Source organism: Terrapene carolina, unplaced genomic scaffold, assembly GCF_002925995.2.
Source record: "Terrapene carolina triunguis isolate 2854851 unplaced genomic scaffold, T_m_triunguis-2.0 Scaffold238, whole genome shotgun sequence".
Classification (NCBI taxonomy): Eukaryota; Metazoa; Chordata; order Testudines; family Emydidae; genus Terrapene; species Terrapene triunguis.
Window position 1 is genome coordinate 6891223 of NW_020664589.1, and position 22845 is coordinate 6914067.

The 22845-nt window shown below is 48.5% G+C and overlaps 2 protein-coding genes across 5 annotated transcripts in view; one reads left to right on the forward strand and one right to left on the reverse strand.

Annotated features, from left to right (window-relative positions):
• Positions 1–22166, reverse strand: part of SH3GLB2 (SH3 domain containing GRB2 like, endophilin B2) — a 41328-nt gene extending 19162 nt beyond the window's left edge. For all 3 annotated transcript variants that reach the window (XM_024192998.2, XM_024192997.2, XM_024192996.2), the window contains exons 1-5: positions 22023–22166; positions 7538–7679; positions 6996–7124; positions 4013–4146; positions 3397–3489 (exon numbers count right to left, since the gene is read on the reverse strand). In XM_024192998.2, the coding sequence (XP_024048766.1) occupies positions 3397–3489; positions 4013–4146; positions 6996–7124; positions 7538–7679; positions 22023–22085 (561 nt within the window). In that variant the 5' untranslated portion in view covers positions 22086–22166. The remainder of the gene's footprint in view (positions 1–3396; positions 3490–4012; positions 4147–6995; positions 7125–7537; positions 7680–22022) is intronic.
• A 560-nt stretch (positions 22167–22726) lies between these two features.
• Positions 22727–22845, forward strand: part of MIGA2 (mitoguardin 2) — a 30303-nt gene continuing 30184 nt past the window's right edge. For both annotated transcript variants that reach the window (XM_024192999.2, XM_024193000.2), the window contains exon 1: positions 22727–22759. The gene's annotated coding sequence lies outside the window, so the exon portion shown is untranslated. The remainder of the gene's footprint in view (positions 22760–22845) is intronic.

The window sequence follows — 22845 nt, forward strand, 5'->3', positions numbered from 1 at the left end:
GTCCCAATGTAGTGGGGAAAAAGAGGGCAGAGCCCTGGAGCTTAAGAAGGGACAGTACAGCACTGCAGACCAAGTTCAACCACTGCCCATCATTGTCTAACTTTCACATCCTTCTTTCCCCAAGGAGGGAGACTTGTTCTCCAACCCCACACCCAACATCGAGCCAGAGGTAAGAGAATCAGTCATGTTTGTACATGGGATCCAGCCTCCTTTGAGCACTGCTTGCAAGAGGCTTTAATGGAAACTGATTGTACACTCCTGGAGAGGGGCTGCAGGCAACCAGGAGGTTTCCATTGTGTTTTTGGACACCCTTGTGTCAGGCAGCCACAAGCCCAGACTGCATGTGGAATGTGCTCTGGGGTTGCTGCCTGACATTTTTTAAATGGGAGAGGGACAATGAGAGGCACTAAGGAAAGAAGTCACAGCACTATTAACACAGTCAATACTCACATCTCCCTCACACTGAGGAAAGTTACAGAAAAAAACAAAACAAAAAAGGTTAGTGAACAAAAACACCATCAACGTCAAAGACAAAGCAAGAACCCCACGAAGGTTAGAGGGGACACAAGCCAACCCACGAGACAGAACAGCAAGTCACTGATTTTGGGGATACCAGCTTCCGAGGTTCAGCCCCAAGAGAAACAAAAGCTAAAGGGAATAAGGAGTGGAAAGGCACAAGATCTGCGCTATCCGGAGGGGGACATGAGCACAAAGTTTGGAGGGAGAGGAGTTACCCAGGAAAGGTAGGACACTAATGGAGGGGGTCATTTCCAACAGCCGTCTTCAGGTCAGGTGTTAAACAAGTTAACCAACATGGATTGTACTAGAACCAATTGCTAGTTAATATACATTTAAAACCTGACTAGAATCCAGAGCCCACATGTCCCATGTTGGCACTTTCTGCCCACCTGCTACAAGGGCCTTGCACACAATAAGAAAGCCACAATAAGAAAGCACAGAAACCTCCCCATAGCTGAGTCCAGGTAATCAGTCTCCATAAACTGGGCTGGATAAGAGGATTCTTAACTATGCTGGTATCCAAGGTGGCCATTTGGGTCAGGATTGCTCATCTACATTAGAGGACTAGTTATGTTTCCAGGAAGCAGGGTTATGCATGGGCATCTGCATTTCTAGGGTTATTGAGGGTACTTGGGAATCAAGCTCAATACCCCAGCAACAAGGTTTATGATCTCCTGTCACATGGTTTGTTGTAGCTGTAGCACTTAAGGGCCAGATGCCTAACCAAAAGTACCCCTATCAGAGGTTGGATTACTGCTACACACCAGCAGAGCCCTGGACAAAGCCTTTTAGGGCACTGAGCTACCGAGTCATTGTCCAGAACTTGTGCTGCCTATGCAACTGAAGAGGAGAGGAAGGAAGGTCTAACTCTGCTCCAAGAGAGTGAGGCAGGAAAAGAGAAGGGGTTAGCATTTTCTGACTGTAGTAATCATGTACCATTTCCAGAATAGCAAGGGGCATCATGAGCTGGATGGGGTGTGGGTAGGAGGATGGGGAAGTGGCACAGACTTTCCACCACACTCCTATCTGAATTTGGACCCAGACCAGTATTCACCATTTACTGCCTTGAAACCAAGATCACGCCCCCACCCCACCCCCTGCATGTCTACACATGGGGAAATTGGTGTTTCTGAAAGCTGTATATCTGGGGAGAACAAGAGTCACCTTAAATGGAAGTGGGGATATGGAGGGCAAGTTTTCGTGCAACCTCAGCTATTCCATGTTGGGTGGAACCACAGGCTCCACTAGACAATCAGCAGAGCAAGGGGGGAGCTGGCTTCTCCTGAGGTTGTGTTCAAAACCAGCTTACCCAGGGGATACAGAGCATGTGTGTTTGCAGGGGTTAGAACTGGGACAGACCAGTTGACTGAAGGCCTTTGATGTTACCATAGCTACCTACGCTCCTCAGAGGCAGCCACACAACAGGAACCAATGTGGAAAGGGGGAAGGAAGGAAGAGTCCCTGGGACATAAGTCATCTGGGACACATGGAGAAGCCAAACGAAACCTAGCCGCATGATGGCTGGCAGGACGGGTCAGGCCAGGACACCGGTCCTGGTATTTTGTAGCAGGAAAGAGCCCGACTCGGTGACAAGGATTCCAGCTTGTTCTGACTGTGGCCACTAGTTCACTGGGTAGAGCTTGTAGCCTCACTGCAAGACTGAAGGCTTGAAGTGGTGTGTGGGGCATATCCATGTGTCCACTTTTACTTTGGCTCTACTGCAGACCTGTTGAGCAGGATACCCTGAGGAGCCCACCTTCACAGCTGCATCTGCACTAGCTTTTCCTTCCTATTTCCCCAACGGCGCTAGAGCAGCCCAAGCAGTAGTGAGCAGCATCGGTGTAGCCAGCACCCTGGTGTTTTAGCCATCGTGTGACTCAGGTGCAGGCACAGGCATCTGGTCAGAAGAACAATTGTTGGAGATTCTCTCCAACTGCTTCCATAATTCTGTCTCCTGAGTCCGAGAGTCAGAACAAGGCTCCCTCCGCTCCAGTGACTGGACCTGGAGTTTGAGTGGCATTTGTCAACCCCTGCCCTGTTTCTGTAACTAGAAATTCTTGAACTGAGAAAATTTACCAGCTAATTCCCAAACCAGAATGGAGCAGCCAGCTTGCATTTTTTTGCAGCTAGACTGGCAGCGCCAAGACAGACTGCCAGCAGTCTCATCAGCAAGCTAAGCAGACATGACTTGGGAAGCCAAGGGAGCAGCTATCAAGAGGCTCAAGTAGAGTCACTTTTCTGACTTTGACTGCATGCTCCTTATTGGCAGAGCCCAGGGCAGGCTGGAACTTGCAGGTGAAACACTGCTCTTAGTTTTGAGCCCTCATTTGAGATTCCAGGAGTCCTGCAGGCTCCCAGTGAAATGTACAGTTAACCCCACCTCCCTAGTCCTTTCAGTTGATTTTCTAGGGGAGAAGCCCCAGATTCAGCTTGGAGTCCCTATTTTCTGACTGGAGTTTTACAAGCCTTCTGACAGGACAGCGTCTCTGGTGTCTAGCACAAGCTTCACCAAGATTAGACCAGGGTGCTTAGCTGCTACCCCTCAGAACAGCTGGGAACCTGTGTCAGCTAATCAGAAAGCAGGGTTTCTCAAGGACCAGGTTAGACTCTCACCACTTCCAAAGCTCCCCAGCAAGGCTGTGCCCATGAACAAGCATGTCTCCCCTGCAGACAACAGGCATTGTAAGCCAGTGCCTCTCACACCGTGCTGAGTTGTTCCCTTGTGGAGAAGTCACCCATACCCCTACCAGATGCAGCACCAACAGCAACGCAGGCAGTATAGACCGACTCTGGGTCACAAGAGCACTTGGCACTCCCTCACATGCGAGCCAAGCCCTGGTGTGCAGAAAGGAGGAAAGGAATTATGGGAGAAATTACCGATGCTTTTGCCTCAGCAGCCCTGGCTTTCTTCAATCTGGCCTTGCAGGCATCCAGATCCAGACGGCGGTTCTCCAGGATCCTCCTCTCTTTCTAGAAAAGGAGAAGGGGGACAAATAAGAACCAGGTGCTTAGAAATCTTTCCTGCCAATGTGAGAGAGAAGCCACCTGGGAATCAAGCTGATTTGTTTGGTGGCAGGGAAGGGGGTAACAGAAGATGCACTGGCACCATTGGCAGGAGCGCTGGATAAGGATAAAGGGCCAACCTTCTAGAGAGTGAGAAGAAGCTTCTGGTCTGGCCAACCTGGCTATAAAGGATTAATTTATTGTCCTATCACCCCTGCGAGGGAGAGACAAGTAGCCCCATTCCTCCCTCCCCACACGAATGAGGGAAGCCAATGGGAGAACTGGGATTAGAACTCCAGAGTTTGTAGCTTATTCCCCTGCCCTGACAGGGTTGTTGGGATTCCTCTAGCCTTGTTTTCACCTCTCCCCACTTTCCTGAAAGGCAAGAAGAACAAAGGTAGCAAGTCACAGGTGGGCGGACACTGGTTCTCTCCTCCCCCCCCCCCCCGCGGATCTCATTAGTCAGCTCACCCCTTCCTCTCCTACTCACAGTAATAGTTCGCCAGTCCCCTTCCAGGAAGTTGCGCAGAGGATTCAGGAAGTTGATGGAGGCAGAGTGCATGAAATCACGTTCGGCTCCCCCCAGGCGCTTTTGGGTCTCTCCAACTTTGAGTAGGGTCTTCCCTGCAAGTTGCCAGAGCCCAGATGGGAGAGGCATTAGCTTCAGCAGGCATCGGGTTAACACTATGCCTTGGCCTTATCCTAGTCACCCAGCACATTTAGGTTAGGATGCTCTCACACAGTACATTGTTCAGGTGTGTGCATTGTGGATCAGCTGTGCTAGCAGGCACTTACTTAGACCAGGTGGTTATGGCTCACTGCTTGCTGACAGCCAAGCCAATCCTAGCCAAGGAGGGGGCAGGACGTTCAGTCAGTGCTATGCTAACAGTCCACCCTTTGTTTGAAGCCTCTCTACCCACTGGCTCTTGCTGCAGCTTTGATGTTATCTGCCTGCTGATGCACTTACTCCACTGCAGTCTTTAGTATCAGGCCTGCCCAGGAGCATGTGATGCAGCCCACAATCTTTAGTAAGGGTGTTATGGGACAGATTATTACAGCCCTGGGCATATTTCATGGATGCACAAAAACAGAGCATCAAATTAAGAGGCACCAGAGCAGATAAAACAAGCTGATTGGGGTCTGATCAGGGCAATGCCAGCTAGCTATGGGTACAATTACAATGGCTCTGGCTGCAACAGGATGTGCTATGGAGCAAGCTATTGATTTAGAGGGCAATAAAACCCAGAGCTCACTGAGAGCTGTGACAAAGCTGAAAGTTAGAAGGGAAAGTCAGTGTTTGATTTCAGAGTCTGCCGCCTAAGAAGCAGTTGGGTCCCTCCAGCAGGCTTAGGGTTCTCTGTTGGCTTGGAGAGGCAGAAAGATATGTTATTGTGTGTTTTGACATTAACCTGTCAGAACTTCTGACTAAGGCTACAGGACAGCAAATGACAAACATGCTGAGTTTGAGTCAGCACCCCCCCCCAAAAAAAAATTAAAAGAATAGTGCATGGTTCCCTTCAGGGTTTGAGCCTTTAGGGTTTACAGTTTCAAGCTTTCTGGCCCTCATGGTTGTGAAGAGGTTTTCAATGGTAAATGTGAAAATGAACATTCTGTAAAGCCTCTGCTCCTGGAATCATGTGAGGTGGCCACACTCAGACTGTGCCAAGTTGATTGGGACAGCTCTAAAGCCAGAAGTCAAGTAATGATATCCGCAGCCATTTTGTCATATCCTTAGACATTTCACCTCCCAACTACTCACTGCTCAAACACAGTAGTGCGGTCTGCAACTACTGCCCCACATTTACTGCATCCGGTCAGGTCATGCCTTGCTAGAGCTGCCAGCTCCAGTAGCTACCCTGGTAAGTCTCCACACTCCCTCTCCACCCTATCAGGTAACCATTCAGCTAAAAAAAAAAAAAAGTAATACAGGGAAAACTCACTGGTTCCCAGCCATTCTCCTCTCTGAAAGAAGTTTGAGGCAGAGCTTGAAATTAGATCTTCCTGCTCCAAAAGGACAGGCTTACACTAAAGGAGACTCCATTAGCAATAGAAGGTCCATGATACTCAGTTGAGCTATTCCAATTAGGTGGAAGGCAGTGCCCCACAGTTGCCTGCTTGGCTCTTTTTTTACTAAAAATATGGGGGATGTTGGGAGTGTCTAAACCCAGCACTAAGGAGACGACATTACTGAAAGCACAAGTTAGAAGGTGAAGGGGCGGGGGTGTAGGTTGGAGGGAGAGAAACTATAATAAAATTTGAGCTATCAGAATAGATTGCGAGTAGGACTCACTGCAGTTTTAAATGTCATCCTTAAAGATGGTCTTTAGACACCACCTGTAATCTCCTGCTGCTCCAGGGAGCTGCAGCTCATTTCCAGTATATGGAGATCTCTGCTCCAGAGAGGAGAGCAGATTTACTTAGACTTTGCTCCCAGCATTAAGCCTTATGGAGGGGAACTTGTGCCAATTTGTCTGTGTTTGCCCCATCTGTTAATTGGCTCCCAAGCCCCTGAGCAACAAGAAAGCAACTGATAACCAGATAACTATATGGAGGTGAAGAGAAGAGCAAAGGCTGAAGGATAGTTACAGTTCAGTGGAGCCAAGGAGAACTGAGACATGGCTTGAACCAGTTACTGGTCCTCTCTTCAATTCAGAAGTCTGGTAATTGCCCAACAGAGTCAGATTGGCGATGAAGTTGTTAATACTATGGATAAGGGAATCAACCCTTTAGGTCACATGACCAATATTAGGGAAGGGAATGTTGCAAACAGATTCACTTGCATATCACAGCCCTTCAGATACCTTTGGCCCTGTGTAATAAGCATGGCAAAACTGCTGGAACATGCTTTTAGTTACAAGGTATTCACTCTGGAAAGGTCTCCAATTTCTAGAACCATTGGGCTTTTCCTGAGGTTGTGCCACTCATTTCTTATTGCCTATAAAGGCACTAGCACATTAGCAGCTGATCTCACCCAATACTGCTGCTGTGGCACCTAGGATGTAGAAACTTGAACCCAGCTGTGTTTAGGTGGAGGATAGAAAGACTGAAGCCGAAGCAAGAGCTTCTGTGGATAAGAGCTTCCCCCTCCCAATCTAGAAATAAAAGCAGCTGCACACAACTGTATCACCATCTGAAGTGCTACAGCAAACCCAGCTTATCCACAGTGCATATGTTCTAACTTAGTAGCATCCAAAATTTTTCCATTTGAGAGTTTATCACAGAGAATCTATCAGCAGGACAACATTCCAGTTTGGGTCTTGCTTGCACAAGTGTATTAGATGGTACACAGTGAACACCATAAGCTTTCCCCAGAAGCCTGCCAGTGTTAACTGGCATTGGAAACTAGGAGGCATCAGGTCTCATTTTGGGGCTGGCTGGGGGAGGAGAGAATAATTTTAGGAACTCCAGTAGATTTGTAAGGACTGAACCAAGCACATAAGCTGTTGCCCACTTGCCAGTGCCCCATGACTCACCATATGGAGTCCCTGGCCCAAAGTCGTTGGCTGCCTCCACCATGTACTGGGCCAGCAGCTCCCCATTGGTGACACGAGATGGCACCTTCCGGTCTAGCTTCTCATAGAGGAATTCTTCCACTCTGACACCTGGAACGAGAGTGCCCCAGGCTGTTACAAACGCAAGTAGGGAGAGCAGAGAGGGAGATGCTCCCACCCACAGAGCCCTCACGTGACAATAGCCAGTATAGGAGGCCACCGTGCTTTAGACAGAGGTGTCAGTGCAGGGAGAAAAAGAGGGGGTCAGTTCTCATTTCCTGCCTTCAGAATCCACAGGGCAGGTCAAGGCTACTGAATGCCAGCCAGATACGGACACATTCCATCTTTCTGCCCGTCCCTGGGTATGATGGTTGTGTCTTTGCAAGCACCACCCTCAGATTTCCCCCTGTAGATCTGATTCAGCAGAGTTCACTGGCTGTGGGGCATTTCTATTAACTCCATTGCTGCTATGCCACAGTTAGAGCACCAGCACTGCAAACGCTTGCCACAGAATCAGTGCTTACTAGGGTTTGGCTGCAGCAAGACCTCAGTCTGATGCAAGATCTTCTCAGTCCAGTTCTTGGTGCAGTCTGCCTTGGCCAGAAGGTTTTCAAAATGGGCATCTAGTTCAGTCTTCTCAGCCTGACCCAGCTTCTCCTCGGTGAACTGCAGAAGCAGGGGAGAGGGGGTAGGAAAGACATTAGAAGATCTGCTCCACTGAAACCAGGTTACTAAGCCATTTGAAGAGGTTTTGTGAAATCTGCGATGTCTAGCAGGTTAGACATTCCTCTCAAAGGAATGTTCAGCGAATGAGTCCAGTAAAATCCTCATTACAAATTCTAATGCTTTTTTGTCTGTAGATCTCCAAGAACCTTACAGGTGAGGGCAAGTATTGTGTACCTTCAGCATGGGCAGCAAGATAGAGAGCATTACCATTGCCGAGTGACTGGTGGAAGAGCTAAAAATAGAACCCGGTCTGACCTGCACTCAGGGCTAGCCTACCTCCCTTTAGGGAGTTAGTTATTAAAATCCAAATTAATTGGAGGCTAGAGTCTAATCAGACTGTTTCACAGTTCACATTTCAAGCTCTAGATAGTTTGTGCCACAGATGTCACATTCCTTTATGTAGAATTATTAATACCCTCCAAATTTAGGGCCCACTTCTGCAGGCTTTCCCCCAACTCTCACTGACAATACTGAGTACCTAGCAGAATTAAGCACTTAGTTTTCAGCATGGGGAGAAAGTTGAGAGAGTCATTCCCAGAGCTTACCAGCCAACCTTCCCAGACGTGGGAACATTCTTACTGAGGTTCTACTGCAAGGAATAGTTGTTTAATGTCTAATTTTATGACCAAGGAACTCACTTGCCATATTCCACATGCTGCTTCAGTGCAGCCTCCCACCCCAGCTCCTTTGCCTGTACATAATCCTGAACAGCTAATAAACTCTTCAGGCCAGGGTCCTGGGGAGAACTCTCAGCCTAGAGCGAGGGCGGGGCTGAAGTTATCACAGCCAAGGCATCTTTTCACCCTCCTGACCCAGAACTGCTTGGGGGGGGGGGGGGGGAGAAAGAGGGGGAAGGAGAGCTGGAAAGGCCCCTGGTGTAACTTAGGCCTCTTTGCAATAGGGCTCTCAGAAGGCAGACTAACAATTGTCTACCACAGAGCCTGCACAGAGGGAATCCTCCCCAAGCTGGATACAGAGCTTGTAGGGCCCCTCAGTGCCACTCAGACAAGGGTCTGAAGAGCCAAGCACTCTTTGGGGGGGGGGGGGGGGGAGTAAATTAAACCCTATATTTGCTGGAGGTAAAGAAATTTAACCCATCATCTCTTTATAGGGCTAGATTAAAAACAGTGAAGAGGCACCAATGGACTAAGTTGCCACTACTGAACCCTTAAATTCCTCAAGTCTTTAGGGTTCCCCACCCAAATCAGAAACACCATCAAAGATCAAGTGTGCACAGTTGAGGAGCTATTCTCTCCCCATCCTCACCCACAGGACACACGAGCCCCAGTTTAATATAAAAGTCTAGAACGGGGTGGCCAACCTGTGGTTCCAGAGCCACAAGCGGCTCTTCAGAAGTGAATATGCGGCTCCTTGTATAGGCGCAGACTCTGGGGCTGGAGCTACAGGCACCAACTTTCCAATGTGCCGGGGGGTGCTCACTGCTCAATCCCTGCCCCCTGCCACAGGCCCTGCCCCCACTCCACCCCTTCCCCCCCCCGCCATGCCCTCACTCCTCCCCACCACAAAACAGTTGATTGGGAGGTGTGGGGAGGGAGAGGGAGGTGCTCTGGGGGGGAGGGGGAGGAAGAGACTGATGGGGGGCTGCTGTCATATTACTGTGGCTTTTTGGCAATGTACATTGGTAAGGTCTGGCTCCTTCTCAGGCTCAGGCTGGCCACCCCTGGTCTAGAGGTAAGCAAGTTCTGATAACTTCTTACTCACTATTCCAGTCCTAGCTCTTTGCTTCAGTTTTCCTTTTTACCCACTTCTTGCTACCTATATAAAATAGGTAATACCTTCATGAAGTGCTTTAAGATCCTATAGAAGTGTTATAGGACAAAGAGGAAGCCAGGTAACACTCGCTGTCAACAGGTCTAGCACAAACATTTTGCTTAGTGTTCTATTGGTTTAATGCACTGCTCAAATAATCCCAGCTCTTTCTTCCTGTATTTATTCGGATACAAAGTTGCATCACAGCTTGATCAAACAAGCCCCCAAAAGGCTGGTCTGCTGGATTTTAACATGCACTGATGGAAACTGGTTTTTATTGGCTCTAGAAAGGCCTATAGAACAGCTGGGTGATGGTAAAGAATGGCTCAAGAGACCATCCTCTGTTTACAGAAGGTATGCTGCATTCCCTTGAGACCTTTAATCCTTTTATAAGCTTGTAATGCTTTACATACGTATCCACTTCAGAGTATTGAGAACTATGAACCCCTGTTGCTGGCCCTCTAATTCACTTTCTATGCTATCAGAACCCGTTAGTGTTATTGAAACATTGCAAATACCTGGTACAATCACATGACGAGATTAAGGACACTGAATCTTTTGAGTACAATGACAGTCCTGCCTGATCCTCCCTATTCCCCCACCCCTTCATGGATACTACTACATGGGGCCATACAGCCCTTCTAGAGGGGAATGCCGGTATATACAGGGGATGCCAGGGTTACTTCTGAAAGTCTTTGGCGCAAGCCCCACTCCCTACTGCAGCAGAGAAGTACTGAATGTGGACACAGGTAGAGCCATTTCAGTACACTGCCTGGAATAAAGTGATAAATAGCAAAGCAGAATGGGCACGTGATGTGGGAACGCAGGCAGAAAAGCCTTTTTGGTGTCCTGTTACCAGCCATGTGCAAATGTTAGATGCCAGAGATACGTAAAACCCACAGCAGGGCTGTTTACACAATGACCTGTTATGTCTGGATCATGCTAGATTTAAAGAACTATTTGCTGAAGTTGTCATGTGTTGCAAGATCTGTTGAATCACTGGAACAATTAAGCTACCCCCTCCAAATCAGCATGGGCAGAAGAGCAACAGGAACAGTTTGGGGTGGGGAAAAAAAATCTGAGGGATGGGGACAGTTTCAGCACATCTCTATCACTTGCATTGCCTCCTACCAAGGCAGGCTAGTACTGTTTAGACTAGGGTTAAGTCTTTCAGTTCTAGAAATCTTGGAGGTCAATTGTAGCAATCATAGTTACAAGGTTTTAAGACAGAATTGTGATCCAAGGTGGCTGGCCTTTTAAGCACCCACAACAGCAGTTCTATTTTCTCAGGGATTTTCATATTATCTGAGTTTGAGAATGAAGTACCTAGCACTTCCACAGCTCTTTACATCCACAGATCTCAAAGCACTTTATGAAAGTGGGCAAGCACTACAACAGAGGGGGAGAGCTAGATACAGAAAGATTAAGTGACTTGCTCAGAGCCACATAGGGAATCAGTGGCAGAGCTGGGTGGACTGTATTCTAGTCCCATAACCACTGAGTCATGCTGTCTCCCCTTTGAGAGGCCAACAGGAAGATGGGAAATAGTATTTGAGAGCCAGAGGATTTTTGCATTAAATCAGGTCTTATTTTAAAAAATGAAAGCAGTCAAACAGAAGCAAAAACTTTGCATTATTTCTCTGGCAAAGCTTTGTGTGATGGGGAATATAAACCCCACACCAGTGATCCATAGGTTAACAGGAGCCTGATCCCAATTACAGTGAGCACTGGGTGGCACCTGGAAGGATGTCAAGAATAACTGGTGATCAAGCCGAGCTGGGTCTTCATAATAGGGCCATGGGAAGGAAGGCCAGGGAGGAGACTCAGGTGAGGTGTCTAGGTGCTTCCTCTCTTAGGCTAAAGAGAGAGAAGCCTGAGGGCCTGAAACTGGGAGTCAGACTAGAGGGGCCTGAGCCAGAAGGCAGTGCTCTGCAGTAAAAGCAAGCAAGAATTTTGCAGGCATTAGCTTGAGCCTCAGCAAGAAGCCCTGAGGAAGGAGTGTATGGAACCTGGAAAGGAAGCCTGGGAAGCAGAGGTGCCTGGGACCTGATAGAAGCAGGGAACGTGGGCAACTAAGAGATAAAGGCTACAGGAGATGGTGATTCTCACTGTAGTAGGCCTGAAAGAGAGTTTAATCGGGAGATAAGACAGAAGATTCCAAGACAGTGGGAGGCATGGGGTTCTCACCATAGTGAGCCCAAGACAAGGTTTGATCAAAGGCTGGGAGTTGACTGGGACTAGAAGTACTGGAGGTGGGATTTCTTTGAGTGGTACCTGTTGAATATCCTGGGTGAAGACTTGGGAATCTCAGTAAACCCCAGGAAGAGGCTGAAGGGACTGGAACTTTGGGTATTGATGTGGACTTGGAACTGAAGTACCCTGGAAGGGGTGGGAACAAAATGTGACCGGCAGGAGAGCCAAGTCATACAAGGCAGACCACCCCAGGGCCAGAGCGACTGTTGGTAGGGGGTGCTAGACAGGAGAGCTGCCACACCATGTCCAGCCTCAAGCACAAAGGAGTTCACCCTTCCACATGTTAAGCTAATTTTTCCTGCTGGTGGCAGCAGAATCCATATCATCTGCATTTAGATGGTCTTGGCTACATTATCTTAGCCAGAGTCACCAGCTAGGTCTACACTGGGGGGGTGGGGGTGTCAACCTAAGATACGCAACTTCCAGCATATCTTAGGTCAATTTACCTGGCCCTGAGGACAGCGGCGAGTCGACCGCTGCTGCTCCCCATCGACTCCGCTTCCGCCTCTCGCCACGGTGGAGTTCTGGAGTCGACAGCAGAGCGATCGGGGAATGGATTTTATCACGTCTACACTAGACACGATAAAAATCAATCCCCAATCGATCATTACCCACCGATCCGGTGGGTAGTGTAGACATACCCACTGTAACAGCAAACTAGGGCTCCCCAGATATTTGGCTCTAGGATATCCGCACTCCTTACTTACTAGAGCTTTTAGAGAGCAGAACACTGGGGAATCTTTGGCACTCCCCTGCTGAGGCACTCTACCCTTCCAACAGGAGAATTTCTTATCCCAAATTTAAGAACCTGAATGTGAAGAGTCTCATCAATCCCCCTCTCATTCCCAGAAGGGCTCCAGATACCTTCTATTTCCAAAACAGTCTCTGCTTATTCCCCAATCTAGAAACTCCTGCCAAGCATCTGCACCAAGATGGCTGTTGTGTTTGATTGAGATCTCTCAGGAGCCATTTATAGTTTTTAGGTTGATTACACACCTGCTGGAAAGTCAGACCTCTTCCAGGGACAGCTGGCTTCAGACAGCCTGCAGATAAATGACTGTTGCTCTCCCTTTAGCACTGCCTCTTCTAGACTTCCCACAGCTTTGGGATTTCACCCATTACTTCCACAGGGAAGGAATCATCTCCAAGGGTCATTGCACATTTACAGCTATGGTGACCAGACAGCAAATGTGACAAATCAGGATGGGGGGGTAATAGGAGCCTATATAAGAAAAAGTCCCAAAGATCAGGACTGTCCCTATAAAATGGGGACATCTGGTCACCCTAGCTCAGGTGCTACTTCCTTAAGTAAATATCTCTGTCCCCCAGTCTGCTCCATTTGACAGTTTGGTAGCTGGACTGCTCATGGCCCCATACCACACAATAGCTACTGAGTCTTAACACCAAGTCCTTCAATTCATGCATGCAGAGAAAGTTGAACCACCTATTGCTGTGGCTTGTATCTCACGTCCTGGATGACTGTTGCAAACCCAGGCTACAGAAGGAGGGAGAAGGGCAGCCGGGGAATCTGACAAGAGCCTGTGACTCAAGGGTATGTAAAAAAAGTGAACTTTCAGACTTCCCTGAGTGTTGCAACGCACAGTAGCAAGTTCAGAGGCAATGCACAATTCGTCACTAAGTGGATGAAAAGGCATCCAAGAGGCTATAGTTCACATACAGCAGTAGTGGCTACTTTAAGTTGCCTATTCTTGGCTCTGCTAGTTGTGTCCCATTTCCCCCTCTCCCCACCCAAACCTCACACTTCTCTTCAGGCCCCTCAAGATGTAAGTTACACCAGCTGAGACTCCATTACACTGACGGGGCCAGATTCAGAGCTGGCATGTATACTAGTGTAGCGTATCACCTGGGAGAATGGAGGAAGGTGCAAGTTACACTTACTTGATTCTGAACACCTTAGAACTGCACTTTCCCCAGAAATCTGAACCTTGCTTTAAAGCTTGTTTCTACCCAAAGCATCTCCTATGTGAGACTACTTCTAGAAGACCCAAAATAAACAGCACAGCTGCTTCTAGATGCCAGTATCCTATGACTGCTGCACAAAATCAGTGGGGAAGAAAACAGCACAGACATCATTATCTACAATGGAGCAGAAGGCCTTTTTCCCCCTGCCCTGGCACTGCTCCCTAATCTAAGGATGTGAGGTCTAGGGATAACCCACAACTCCTAAAGTCCAGCTGCTAGGTCCCTCTATATCCATTTACTGGAACCTGCTTGTCAGAGAAATTGGTCCCAGCCCTAAAATAATTCAACTTTACCTCCTGGGAGTCAGTGTGCACCACACACTGCCAATTGGTACGTAAGGATCAGCCGATTCCAGATTTTTCCTTTTCCTGTCCCCCAGGAGGATGCTCATGCACCTCTGACCCAGTTAAATATCTGGGCTTGTTTTTGTGCAGGGCAGACAACATGGTAATGAATAATGCAGTGCAGTCTTTCACTGAGTGCTACTCTCACTCGACCAGGGAGGAGAAGAGTCATGCTGCATTCCAGGGCCTCAATAATTCATTGAGGGGTTGGGTTTCCTCTTGGAGGCTTGGGTGATCAGCAGAAAGTCTGTGCATTGTTAGTGCTTATTCTGACAGGACCGTGAGACAGCTGATGGGACCCCTCAATTGGGGAAAGCCTGAATGAACAATGTGGGTTAGGAAGAGGGGGCTAGCAGGCTCTGCACAGCAGCTAGAACAGCAATCAAACCTCTGGGGACAGAAATTGCAGCTTGCTAGAATCCCCATCAATGCTTGTGGAGAGAAAGGAGATGCTATACTTGCAGCATGGGAGGAAGTCCTTTCAGTGCTCAGGAGTAATGTATTAGACCATGTCCTAGAGACCGATTCCGTCCACAGCCCTCATGGCTCAGGTAGCAAGACAATCACCTGTGGTCAAGGGTGGGTTTTAAGTGGGATGTACCATTTTCTTTGGTCAAGTAATTTAGTGTCTAAAAGCCTCCCAAGGTGGGTCAGTGGCACATACCAATGTGGTGCAGATATAGCTCAGGCAGTCATACACTGGTTTACGTGAGGCCTCAACATTTACAGCTTCAGCTGAGGAAGTTACAATCCCTTGGAAAGCCACATTGCCAAGTGTCTGTAGATGATTTCTGCCTTTTCCTCCTTAACATGGTGCTCATGAGACAACATCCTGTTGTACAACACTCAAGGAGGGCAGGCCCATGTGAGAATAGGGAAGATGGACTGAGATGCAAGGCAGAGTTAAGGTCCATGTAGGAATCTTAAATTTAGATTTCTTTACTTGTAGTGTTGAATTCTTTTACTAAAATGCCCTGTTTAAGTGATATTCCCCCACCTTAAATCTTAAAAAAGCAGCAGATTAGAGGCCTTTGAAACGGAAAATTGTGTCTTCTACAAGCTAGCGGCAAGTAGAACATGTGAAGACTATCTTGGAGATCCTGCCAGTAGGTTTTACAGTGCCTGTGGCATTGCGGAAGCTAACTGCCCTTGGCTGCTGTGACCTCTGCTATTTCAGAGACCACCCACAGAGGATTAATAAAGTTTGACACCTAAAGAAACTAATCTAGGCAAGCTTCATCCAACCTAGGCAGTTCTAGAAAGGAAGCTTAACACTGCTCTCCCTCTCTGGAGCACCACTTTGAAAAAAGCTATTGCGGCTCACAATATGCCCTCAAACTGAGACCTAAACCCAGTTTGCATCAGGCTCCATACATAGCCTTCTCCGCCCACCATGGTAATTCAGGGCAACCAGGAGTCAGAGCAGAAAAATGGGATCCAAATGAAGTGCTTGTGTTGAAGTGATATGAAAGCCATTAACACTAGGATAGTCTTGCAGATGCTGGTACAGTGTTAAAGCCATTTTAAAATGCCCCTTTAATTTTTTAAATCTAATTGGGCATACATTACCTATATTTGTTACCTTCAGAAGGACCATTTGTGTTTGAACAAAATAGACAGATTAAGAGGCTGACCAAATTGCAAAAAACAGTAGCCATACATAAGATCTACTTGATCCTGCTTAAAAGACTGTCCATTGAAAGAACTTTCTATACTTTATTTCTCCATGTCATTGATATTGGGAATGGGGATGTCCTTTTCAAAAGGAAAATGAAAAAAGAATTGAGCCTCACATATCTGGCTGCTAGTATTAGTTGTATTACTGAGGGTTAGTGTCTGAGTTTATGGGTTAATGATGCACATTATGCATTATTTGAACTTTAACAGATAACCAGTTTCCATAAATATAAAAAAGTAAAACCAGGCACATCTGCCCAAGTAATTATTTCTAGAAACCACAGAAGACTCCAAAGTGTGTTCTATTTGTGCAGAATAGAGAAACAGCCACATTTGCTACCCTGGCAGAGAGACTAACACCAGCCACTTGTCTGCTTTGATGTTCAGAGCAGTCCCTTTTTAATAATATTTTAGATTCCCATTTCTATGGCAACAGAGCCCACTTACAGATCAGTCCAGGGCCTCACCATCCCTGAGAACCAGCATGTCTATTATTCTGATCAAAGGAAAATTAACAGAATGAACTGTTTGAAGACTGTTGTCAGCAAGCTGTTCCAGAGAGCATGACCTGCTGCAAGGCTGCCTATCTCCCACATCCAAAGCGTCCTCCAGAATCCCAAAGCACTGCATCCAGTCTCTGGACCAGAAAAAGATCAGGCTAGTCCATGAAGCTCAGGTGTTGGCAATTGTGGCGCTGTACCACAGTCCATGCGGTGCTCCAACTCCACGCACAGTGAGGCCAGTGCAGTACTGGGAGGTGTCGCACTGTTAAGGCCCTCCAAAATCTGCAGCAGAACTGTTAGCACTAGAGTTTAGCCATAAGTACCCCTAGCAAGGTTATGGGACTGGCATGCTCAGGAATTTTATTTTAAGGGCGGGGGGTAGGAAGACAGATGTGTTATAGGCAAAACCCTTTGGATCACATGGTGCATTGGACCCATTATGTGACAAGTCCTTTCCCAGGAAGTCTACCCCCCCTCCCCCCCCGCAATTTATGGAGCAGAGCAACACTTGATTACGCTGCAGTGTTAAGCAACAGAGGGTCCTGTGGCACCTTTAAGACTAACAGAAGTATCGGGAGCATAAGCTCTTCAGAAGTGAAGTTCTTACCCACGAAAGCTTATGCTCCCAATACTTCTGTTAGTCTTAAAGGTGCCATAGGACCTTCTGTTGCTTTTTACAGATTCAGACTAAAAGGGCTACCCCTCTGCTGCAGTGTTAGTTGGTTTATTGTTTCTCAAAGTGCAGTCTTTTACCTATTACATAACCAATACAGCTTACTGGTCTGCACTCCAACAGAGTAAGATCACACCTGTGGGCTGTAGCCCACGAAAGCTTATGCTCTAATAAATTTGTTAGTCTCTAAGGTGCCACAAGTACTCCTGTTCTTTTTTCTGGACTATATAGTCAAGCTAATGAAGTGGGGCGGGGGAGAGGGGGGCAGGCAGTGACATAAGGGACTCCCTCACAGCAAGGGAAGGCAGCTGCCACAGAGAGCTCCTGAGCCATTCAAGAAAGGAACCCCATTGCTAGCAGCTGCCTTCACCTGCAAGCCTTCCACTAGTCATCTTCAGCCTCCCACTCCGGGGCAGGTCACTCTCCCTAGCTGCTATGCTGAAACTCAGTTCTATTCGCTGCCTCCTGCTCGGTCTTTCTAAAGGGCAATAGTATAACAGTCAAATGAGGGCCACTGAACATTGCCTTACAGGGAAGATGAGGAAGGAAGAGACTCACCCAAGATGTGATGGAAAACAAGATGCCAAAGAGGGGACTAATTGTCATGTAAAATTTACCTTTTCTGCCAAGATGCTGCACAACCTCAGCACTGCTGTAGCCACCTCTGCTTGAACCTGAAGCCATGGGCCCCAGCTACTGCACGGGCACTGGGAAATTGACAAGCCCTCCTTGCTTAAGAGCATAAGGCAAACAACTTCGTCTATGCGCAGGGGTCAATGGAGTTCAGGGACCTGCTGTAGCAGACTATGAGAGTTAAGTGGAAGTTTGTCACAACCCTGGTTGAGCTCAGCTGATTTTGTCTATGTCATGAGGCCAGACTTTCCACAAGACTCGATACACAAGTTGAAGGGGGCATCGGGTGGTTGTATTTGATGCAGTTTCAGATAGGAATTGTTTTCACATTATGGACACAGCCAAGGGGTAGCCACCCTTACAGTGGAGTGTTAATAAGTTTGTTTCCCACATTCTAGTAGGGGGATGGAGATTCTATGGGAACAGGAGTTAAAGCTCCACTGTCTGGCTAGATGTTCACTCTCAGCCAGACAGCCAGTAACATGAGTGACAGCGGAGTGCATAATGGCTAGTCCATTTACCTCCCAGCCACTGCATTTCCAGAAACATTATTTTGTTAAATGCCTTGAGCAGCAGGAAGCAACACCGAGTGCTTTATAAACCTGAGTTCTAGTCTAGCCAACTCAGAGTGCCTTCCCCAGGAAGTTTGCTGTGCTGAAGAAAGGCAGCTACAGACCTGCTCTCCCTTCCACTCCCTCAACCACAACAAAACAGCAAAGACACCCAGAAAAATCACATGCGACCTCATCTAGCAACCATTTACCCCTTTGTGGGTGTATATATCTGCCTGTCTGGCACCATGATGCAGGAGTCTATGCTGTGACTAGCTTTTTCATCCAAATACCAAGGCTCTACTAGGACACAACCCAAATGGGACTAATCTCACTGGTACATTTCACAGGGAAGGTTTTTCCATTAGCACTATTCAACTCACCCTATCCTCTCCCACCTACCAAAAACCCCCAGAGTCACTCCCCTGGTACCAATTGCCCTATGCTGCTTTGTTTCTTTTAATTATACCTGTAACAAATGATATGAATATTCATATGCAAGATATTAAGTGGGCGTAGTAGCCAAGAGAAACTATTTATAAACTCCTCTCTGCACTAAAATCACTGGTGTGAAGAGCTGCGGATCCCTAGGCTGGCTCCTTCCTACACCTTGTACAAGTCTTTGATAAATGATCTTTAGAAGGCCTTCCAAATCTAAATATGCCATATATTTGCAGCATTTCTCCTCTCTTTTTGTTACTAAGATCATTTGCATGAGAACAGGATTGTTAAGCTTGCCATCTCCTCCTTATTCTGTACCTGAATTAACTATTTCTCTTCTCACTGCATTAGACTCATTGCCATAATAGACATATTTACAATAGACTAGCTTCTTGAAGAGCCTGCATTCTTCTGTTGATTGGATGAGATTTTGAGCTTACAAAGAGCTCTTCATCTCTCTCACCAACATAAGTTGGTCCAATAAAAGATTACTTCACCAACCTTGACTTGTATCCTGGGTCCAACACAACTACACCACTGCATGCAGTCACCTGTTGAAATAGGCAAGTACACAACATACCTATCACTCCCCCCCCACCCCAAGTTAAGAGATAGAGCAAGCCCAGGTCCTACATCAGAACTGTCTTAACTAAATTTCAGTTCCTGTTAAGCCAGCTTAAAACAGAACAGAAAGTGCTACAGACCCCTTCTTGAAGGCTATAGCTAGCACATGGGAAGCAACAAGCTTCAAGTAACTGAGTTGAAGCTAGTCAAGAAGAATGTAGTCTTACCACCTACTACATTGACTGGGGCTGCACAACTGGCTACCCTTATAGGAGCAGATTTTGTTCAACTAAGGATCACTCTAGGTTTAGTATTTGCCTCCTGGCATGTTTCCAGTTTGCCAAAGCTGGGCCATGTTTCAGTCAGTTACCCCAGCATTCAGTGCTCACTCAAATCAAGCAGGATCACTGCATGCCACAGCCCTTCTACAGCTGTGTAAAGGGAAGTCAGTTTCTGAGTTCCCAGCAGGGTACTTGCAGGCATCTGCTATTTGACCTCTTGTTAGATCATCTCTCGTACATCATGACCGATCTAGTGTGACTCCAAGAGCAGGGCTCACATCTCTACTTCAACCAACCTTGCTTTGCTTTAGAACTGCTCTCCAAGAACCTGGGGCAAAACCCAGCCATTTTACCACATGTATGGGCACAGTTAAGACCATCATTGCAGAGCTAAAGCTTCTTCTTAAGAGTTATGATCTAACCAATATTGCACTACAGCACCTCCAAAGCAACTCGAGCTACTGTTAGTCATCCTCCTCCCTCTTGCTCTGCTACCCCTTTTCAAGCCACTTCTCTATTTAAAATGCGATGTCTCTGGGATAAAAACATCTGTATGAAGTGCCTTGCACATTTCCAGGTACTGCATGGACAATAGGACTTTGGCTTACTAAATTGTCAAATAAGGCAGGAGCCTGCTACCCCCTGCTACCAGAGGGGATGTAGTTTACTTAAGCCCTTCTTTCTCAATGCTCCCAGTTTGTTCACCACCATTCGAGACATTGTCCAAAGCTTGGTATTCTTTACATATACCTTATTCAGAGAGTGGAGTTACAATTCAGATATAGAATACAAGCAAACCACAGAGAAACTTAACACCAGCTTCATCACTGATCATAACCCCCACTTTACAGTCTCTTCAGTGCACTGTTCGTCGCTTATTTCTCCTTTCTATAGGGCCTGCCATGCAAGAATCTCAAGATTTTTTACAAGCATTATAGGGCTTTGGTGCATCTGCACCAATGTTAAGTTCTGAGTAACCCCATTTCCAGAATGGAACACACATCAGAGGTAGGATAACAGTTTGAAAAACAGCAACAAAGTGAGGAGTGGACAAACTTAGCAGGAAGTACCAAGCAAGCAATTCTGTGGTAGAGAAAGGAATAGAAACTCAAATCTCATCCATATGCTCTAGCATTAACCAGTTTCCTGTCCACTGACCTGATCCCACCACCATACAAAGGAGGGTACCAGCTTTTAGGAGTTTTGTTCAAGCTGCTCTTACTCTGGGGCAGGGGCAATTCTTCTTGCCTGTTTGAAGCAGACACCACAGTCCAACCACCACTCACATGCAGGGGCTCAAAACAGCTTTACAATATAATAGTCACTAGAAATGCTACACTGAGGTTACCCTCCCTATTTCTCATTACAATCCTAGCCCTATTTTGCTGGGAAGCAAAGGAAGTAAGAGAGGCACTCTCTTTAGGGGTAGAAGAGAATTTGTCTAGTTCACACATGACCAGAAGGGTGTAGATTGGAATGCTAGTGCCTACCACATAGGTAGCTTCCCCACAGGTGTTCTCAGTTATTCCAATACTCCCACTGACAAAAGGGCAGGGTCACTTCCCTTTGATGCACCCCCAAAATGTCTTAGAGTGAATGTTAAATAGGCTAGTGGGTGGTGGAAGCTAACAGGAAAAGTCTCCCCTACAAAAACCCTAATAATTCAGGATACCTACTAAGATGATGGAGTACCAGTCTTCCCCCAGAGCCACAGGAATAGAAGACAATGTTCACAGTCCAGATGCTTAAACAGGAGGCTCTTGGGTTTTTATGTCCCCTACTTCACTCCACTCCTAGACCAGCATTTCTAGTTATGGGTCTTGCTAAGAGCAGAGTCATGCTACATGCCAGGCGTGGTGGAGTGAGAAGCCCATTGTCATCTCGCCACATACTCCCAGGCTAGGCTGCAGAGACAGGCCAGAGTAGCGTAATGGGCTCACGTCTCTCAGGAGCAGAATCGCCTGGGGCATCAGGGTAATGAGAGAACCTACTTGAGACACACACAAGCAGCTCCCTGGCTGCAGAGGGCAGACAGCACCGCAGCCATAACCCAGAGACAGAGCCCACGCCCCCATCGCTCCACGTTCTGGCCGGGTGGCGGCCCCAAAAGGCTCATCCTCACACGCGCCCGCATTGGGAGCCAGTTCCACACACAACACGGGTTCAAGCCCGAGATCTGCCTGCTGTCACCCGCTGCAAGGCCGCTCGTGTCAGGGGACTGCACCGCATCAGGCTGCCAAGCAGGGGACGGGGGAACCCCTCTCCACCCCCATCCTAGAGCCCCCGCTCGGAGCGGGTGAGGCCTGAGGCGATACAGAGCAGCGGGGCTCTCCTCGCCTTCGCGCCCTCACTGACCAGCCAGGCGCCCCAGGACTCAAGACGCCTCTTGCCGAGGAGGGGACCCGCTGCGAAGCCCCCCGCCAGACTGCAGCGCCGGCGGACCGCGAAGGGGAGGGAAACACCCCAGGCGCCGCCAGAGTGTTTTCGGGGGGGAGCCAGAAGCCCTGAAACAGCCTCTTCTGGGACACCTCCGCCCCTCACGGGGATGCGCAGCCAGAGGGACCCCGCGCCCCGCAGCCGCCGCCGCCCCCCCTCCCGCGCGCCGCGCACCTGCACGGCCCGGCTGAAGAAGACCCCCGCGTCCGAGGCCAGTTTCTTCATGTTGAAATCCATGTCCCCGAGCGCGCGCGCGCCGCCGGAGCCCCGCGCCCAGCCTCTCCGCCGCCCAGCTACAGCCCCTCAGCCGGCAGGGGAGACTAGCACTAAGCCGAGTCAGCCCTCGGCGCACCCGCCCCTTTATAGGGCCCATCGGCGCCCTCTGGCATCCTCGCGGCTGCCTCTTAAAGGGGAACGCACCCGGCACGCCTCCCCCTGGGGGGGCGGCCTCGCTGTTGTCCTGTGTGCCATGGCAGCTTCGTGCAGGCCCAGGCCTAGACCCATCGACGCAGCGCCGGAGTCCTATAGGGCGGCTGTGTGGGCCCTGAGCTCTGGGGGTAAATAAGGAACCTCAGGTCCCCGAGGGTGCCGCTAGCTGCCGCTGCCGCTTTAAGAGAAGCTCCGCCCCTTTCCTTCTCAGCCTGCCAATCACAGTCAATCAACACTGACATGTATGCCCTCCTCCCCTCCCACGGGGAAGGCTGCTCTTTGCTCTTCAACCGCACTCTCCGCTGTCGCCGCCGGCTGGCCAGGGGAGCCAGCTGATTGGTCCGCCCAGGGACAGCCCACTGTTCTGATTGGCTGGCAGCGGGCGGCCTCCTACGCGTTCCTCCCTCCGGTGGCCGTCAGGCTAGGCTGCGGCGCGCAGGGGAAGGAGACGCTGCCCTTCCGAAGCCATGGGATGTGCCTGGGTGAGAACGGCTCAGCCAGGGCTGCGGGCTCCCCCTGTTGGGGGTGGTAGCGCCCGGGGTGCCGGGGGATGCGGACTCTTCCATTC